The sequence below is a fragment of the Girardinichthys multiradiatus genome, chromosome 10, assembly GCF_021462225.1.
Source record: "Girardinichthys multiradiatus isolate DD_20200921_A chromosome 10, DD_fGirMul_XY1, whole genome shotgun sequence".
NCBI lineage: Eukaryota > Metazoa > Chordata > Actinopteri > Cyprinodontiformes > Goodeidae > Girardinichthys > Girardinichthys multiradiatus.
The window spans coordinates 11,142,443-11,148,442 of NC_061803.1; the positions used below are offsets into that span (position 1 = coordinate 11,142,443).

Here is a 6,000-nt window from a genome sequence, read left to right on the forward strand (position 1 = left end):
GGGTTGACATCTCTGTTGCCTGATGCAGCTCGCCACTTCAGCTGCACAACTTGTGCATAAAGCATGAGACCGCGTTTAATCTTGATAAGCCTCAACACGAGATATGTTAAAAGCCTCCATGACAAACCAGATGACTGCAGATCGCACTTAAAGCTGCACAATGACAACTGGTTTCCATCAACCCCTACAAATCACATTGCAATTACAAAAGCGCTGCCATTTCTCGGACACTTGTATCGCCAGGCATCAGAAAAACGAACGCTAGAGGAGGCAAAAGCAGCTAAATCAATGCTAACCTGGAGGTTTGTTTGTAAGGTCCCTATTTCCTCTCCCTGGCATGTTTGTTTGCATGAAGCTCATAACAGCTGCGTGCAGTCAGAGAACATTCTGGCTTCCTTACTCAATGCATTCTCACGCTGCTGCAAATGACCAATAAAATATCAGTTCTTTTGCAGCTCACAAGACAAGCCAGTCCCATCCTTTAAGGTCATTAGGATAGGGTTGCATAACCTGTGGGAAGACTTCTGCAGACTGCCTACCACACACTGTCAGCATGACTTTCTGATTATCCAAGTTCTCTTGTTATGGAACAACTAGCAACAGCGATTTTAAAGGATGGACTATGGATGACATTCTTTTTGAACTCCTAGGCTTAAGATTAAAGATTAAAACTTCAATGGTGAAATTCTTACAAAGAAAAACTCTATCCAGGCTTTAATTTATTTTAAGACAAACCATTACCTTTCACAACCTTGAAGTGCATTTTGAACAATCTAAGAAGACCCAATAACAACTTCATAACAGATATTTCTACTTTTAAAAGGATAGTTTACTAGGTTTGAAGCAGGGTTCTGTTAAAGATACTATTCATGAATTGATTTTCACTAACAAAAACAGCTAATTCCTCTTTGCGTGTATTTGAGTGGATGACATCACAAGAGGCACAAGAACCAAGCAGATCAGGTGGCAACAGTAAACACCTTTAAAGGGGGAATTTGATTAAAAACATGGAAATAAAGAGGACAAAACAATATAAAATGTGAAATGTACAAACTTCGGTCCTAAAGGGCAAGTTTTCGATGTGCCCCTGCTCCAACACCTGATTCAAATCATTGAATTATCTCCTCAGTCTGCTTCCAAGTTCTGTAGCTGCCTGCTAACTACCTGCTCATTTAGGTTAGCTGTGTTCAACCAGGGAAACATCTAAAACATGCACCACATCATCCCCTGAGAACTACTTTTGCCAGCCCTTGTTTTACAAAAATATTCGGCTAGTACTTTAAAATCCTACCTGCAGTAGATAGCTGCCTTAGTATCTTCATTTAGTAAACATTCTGATTCGCATGACCCTGAAGCTGAAGCTAAAGGTTGGTTAGTAGACCAAAACCGAAGTGGACCTCTAACATCTTAAAAAAAAACTTCAATCCCAAAAACATTATAGCAGCTAGTATGAAGTAACTTTCAGTGGTTAATTGGTTCTATAGAAAAACTAGTTTGGTTTTCCACAGCCAGAGAACCACATCATTATGTCGCTGTAAAGCCTCATCCAGCAAATTTTCGATCATTTATCTGTTTCATTTGACATACATTACATTGTTTATCTCAATGTAACTTAAAAATATAGCCCATTATCATCATCCTAATTTATTAATGGTGTTTAAGCAACAAGCAGTGGTTGTGAACATTTTATAAACAGCTAAACTCTAGTCGGCTACAGCACTGCTACAAAAAGCAGTAAACACAGCATTTAGAAGAGGATTCAATCTCTACCTAATTCTTTAAATACTGTCAGTGTTTAAGAAATGCATTAAAGACCTCATTTATAGAACTGGCAATAAATATCAGCCATGAGGGCCACTCTATGCAGTGCATTGATCTAATCAAACTCCATGACAAATATCAGTAAGAAAGAAACCGTGAGCTCATGTTATTCCAATGCTAATCTAATTTTGTGTTTATGTTTTTTTGTCCTGAATTTGGTAAATCAAAGTCAAAACTAACTCAGGAGCTTAAACGTGGCTGTCTTAACATTTTTATTGGTTGTTGGTTTCCATGACCCAAACCTTACTCTTGAAGAAAGCACTTCTTTCCTGTGATACAGCTCAAAGTAGGATCCAGAGCAGCAGCAGTTCATCTGTGCCAGAGCAAAGACTTTACTTTTACATGAGGAAGTTACTCTGACTGGAAACGCTTTAAATATTATGTTCTCAGGTTGATTTTTGGTGGCACAGCCCCTCCTACTTCCAGCTCCACTGGGAAGTGGGCTGGAGTTATTTTAAGATGATAAAAGTCCGTGTTGGTATTGGCCCTCTTTCTCACTTTAACCACCAGGACTTACAAATATGCAGTTAAACTACATGAAGATACCGAGAGAGTCATCTACTGCAGGTGAGACATTAACTGCTTCCATTTTTTTTTATTGATCTCCCTTCAAAAATCTGTAACTAACCTTTTATAAATACAACAGTGCCTGCTTGCATCAGTGTATAGTTCATTGCTGAAACAAGTTTTTTTAGCCTGAGGTGAAAGAGTGCAAATGCGATGGTTAAGGTGTATGTACCTGCTCGCGCTCGTGAGGAAGGAGTGTCACTGATGACAGGACCAAGGGGGAAGCACTTGGACACCTGGGGCTCCTTCCCTCCACACTGCCATGGCTAAGTTTATACCGAGGGCCGTTTTTTACCAGCCTGCCGTTATTGACTGACCGCTTAGCAGCCAGCCTCAACCTCTGCCGGAAAGCGGGATTGTCAACAACTTCTGACAGGTCGTCCTGACTCCTCAGATACCGCTCAATGTTCTTAAGCGAGGAGCCATGGGTATCATCCAGACCCTCGATGGCCCTCTTGAGTATTTTATTCCAATCGATATGCCGCAGATCACTTGAATTCCATTTAGATTCCTTTGATGGCATAGGTGCGTTTGCAGGCAATATCGATCCGATTCTTCCAGGGTTTCCTGGGTCCTTGTAGGATGCGCTTCCCTTATTTGTAACCTTAAGGACGGAACCATCATGAACACTTAATTCCAACTGTTCAAGGACGATCTTCTTGTCCAGTCCATGCAATGTGGACACCGCATGACAAATTCGCTCCTCAGAAGGCCTCTGCTTTTGCCTCTTAATTTTCTGTATTGCTTCGAGAATCCACTCAGTGTAGTGAGGGTTTGCAAGTTTTACCATGGTTGAACAATAAGCCTCACAGAAACGTGATCCATAAAGATTCCCTCTTTCTGCAGCCGAAAGCAAGGTACATCCACATCCTTAGGTAAAAGGTCAGGAAGTTAGGTTCCACAACAGCATCCACAAATATCTTCTCAATCCAGAGTGAGCTTGAGGAAAAGTTGGCAAGAGTAAATTCCACACTGGTATAGATATCACACGACCTGGAATTGGTCTTTATTAAAATCCGAGCTCCAGTCTGCAAAAGAAGACAGAAAAACTAATGAATACCGAGACAATTAATTAACAGAACAAAATACTGTATGTATAGAAGCCTATTGCATATTTAGTATAAATTAGTTATGTATTGACTGACTGGTAGACATGCTTTGGCCATTTTTTTCCTGTAATTTACTGCAATGATGACAAAGGTGATGATAAAAAACACTGCACTTCAACAGTCATTTGGCCATAGATCTAGCACCCCATTTAGTCTAGAGATTAACAAAAAATATTGCTTTAAAGAAAATGTAAAAATCCGTGCCTTGTAAAAGCACTTGTATCCCTTAGAACATTAGAAGGACAAACTTTAATAGACACTGTTAGGATGTGACAAACACAAAGTAGTGCATAATAGTCAAGTGGGAGGAATTGAAAACATGGCTTTCAAAACTTTTTACAAACACAAATCTGAAAAATGCACAGTGCACGTGTATTGGGCCCCCTTTATTTTAATACTCTTAAATGCAATCCAGCATAACGCACTGGATTGTAAATAGAGTTCACCTGGCTATAATTCAAAATAAAGGGTTCCAGATGTTTGTTAGAGAACATCAGCGAAACATTACAGTATTGCAAACAATATTACAAGCTTTGAACATCTTATGGAGCACAGTTCAATCCATCATCCTAAAATGGAAACAGCATGGCACACCTTCAAACGTGACAGGACATGGCTGTCCACCTAAAGTGACAGGCCAGGTAGAGAGGACATTAATTAGAGAAGCAGCCAAGCCCTCCAAGGAAACTCTGGAAGAGCTCTAAAGCTCTGAAGCTTAGGCAGGAGAAACTGTCGACCAAAACAACCACTCGTGCATGTCGGGCACTCTAGAAATCTGGCCATTATAGATGAGTTGCAAAAAGAAATCTATTGTTGAAATTAGACAATAAAAGGTATTGTTCATAGTTTTCCACAAGTCACATAGGGTCAATGTGAACATGTAGCTCTCTGGTCAGATGCAGAAACTCAATGTGTAGCAGAAAAACACACACTGTGCTTCAGCCTGAACACACCATCCCCAAGGTAGTGGCAGCATCATGCTGTAGAGACGATTTTATTCAGCAGGGACTGGGAAACTGGTGAGAGTTGATGAGGCGATTAAATGAGCAAAATACAGGGCATTCCTGGCAGAACACTTGTTAGAAGCTGCAAAAGACTTGACGTTGAGGTTCACCTAATAGCAGGACAACAACCCTCAACATACAGCCAGAGCAACAATGGAATGGTTTAGCAAAATGCTGATCACAGATGCTTTTTATCAAATCGGACTGAGCTCGAGCTGTTCTGAAGAACATTTCAGCCAAACTTGGTCTATAACATACAACACAAGAAAATTACAATAAGGTTTGTGGTTGTTGTGTGACCAGATGTGAACATTTTCCAGGGGTATGAATACGTCTGCAAGGCACTGATGACCATAAATAAGAACATTTAGTTTTATATAGGTATTAGGAACAAGCACGTCACATGTCCTGATTTCTAAACATCAGCATCGGTCATGTAATGTAAAAAGGTTAAAGCTAAAGAATGCAGGACTTTTTAAAGATGTGCTAAAACACGAGAAACTGATGGATAAAAGCAGATGCAGGCACTGTCATGGCTGCTAAAGAAATCAAAGTGACTTAATCCGCAGTCTGACACCATAATCCGCACACCAAACCAGATGTCCAATTCAAAAGACCGTTTTCCAAAAATAAAAAAGGCATGTTATTCACACTATGACAGCTTTCTAGAAACTTCTTAAGACCTGTGGAAAACTACTCACTCTCTTCCGACAGATCCATATTTTTGGTTTCATATTCCTTCGAAAGTTTGCATTTATTTCAACAGTATGTTTTTAAGGAAAACTAAATAAAATAACACTGCATAAGTATCTGCTTTATAAACACATAAAATGGAGAAAACAGAACAACAAGCTAAAGTTTTAACCGTTAGCTGTCCGCGCGACACTTTGACAGCTCGACAAACGAGCAACCCGATCAGCGCGAGCCCTAATGACACACGTATAATCAATGCTCATATCCTGACAGCTGCTCCGACACCATGTTTACCCCCCCATGGAGCCGTTTAGCCGAAGAAAGGAGAAGAAAATCAGTAATAGCTGCGTAACAAACCCCCAAGAGTCGCGCTCCGCCGAGTTGGGCTGATAAACGTCAAGTGCTGCCAGCTTTACCCCCGATGTCACCTAAACTAGCGGTCGCCATTTTGTTACAATGTTGTAGTTTACATGAATCCGACATGACGCTGATTACAATCCAATGGAGTCTCATTAAACATCACCTAACACTAATGCGCCCTCCCCAGCAACTTCAATATTGGCTGTAAAGGCGAGATCCGATCCCTGGTTTGATAAAGCGCACGTCAATCTTTATGTATGAGCTCACTCCGAGAGGCACGTCACTGGCTGTGTGATCTGTCACTTCACTTCGTTAACCCGCCTCTTAAGGTGCCTCTGGTGATGAATCGATGGCACTCACCTCTAAACGCTCGTAAAAAACGCCAAATTTTACGGCTCGAGAGGACGTAAAAGGGCTGTTAATAAGTTACAAACGCGTGGTAACGG

The 6,000-nt window shown here is 40.7% G+C and overlaps 1 protein-coding gene across 1 annotated transcript in view; it reads right to left on the bottom strand.

Moving 5' to 3' along the window:
- kat6b (K(lysine) acetyltransferase 6B) overlaps positions 1–5,739 on the bottom strand; it is a 29,115-nt gene extending 23,376 nt beyond the window's left edge. Inside the window, exons 1-2 of the mRNA XM_047376157.1 lie at positions 5,552–5,739; positions 2,561–3,416 (exon numbers count right to left, since the gene is read on the bottom strand). Coding sequence (XP_047232113.1) covers positions 2,561–3,178 — 618 coding nt within the window. The 5' untranslated portion in view covers positions 3,179–3,416; positions 5,552–5,739. The remainder of the gene's footprint in view (positions 1–2,560; positions 3,417–5,551) is intronic.
- Between the last annotated feature and the right edge of the window lie 261 nt (positions 5,740–6,000).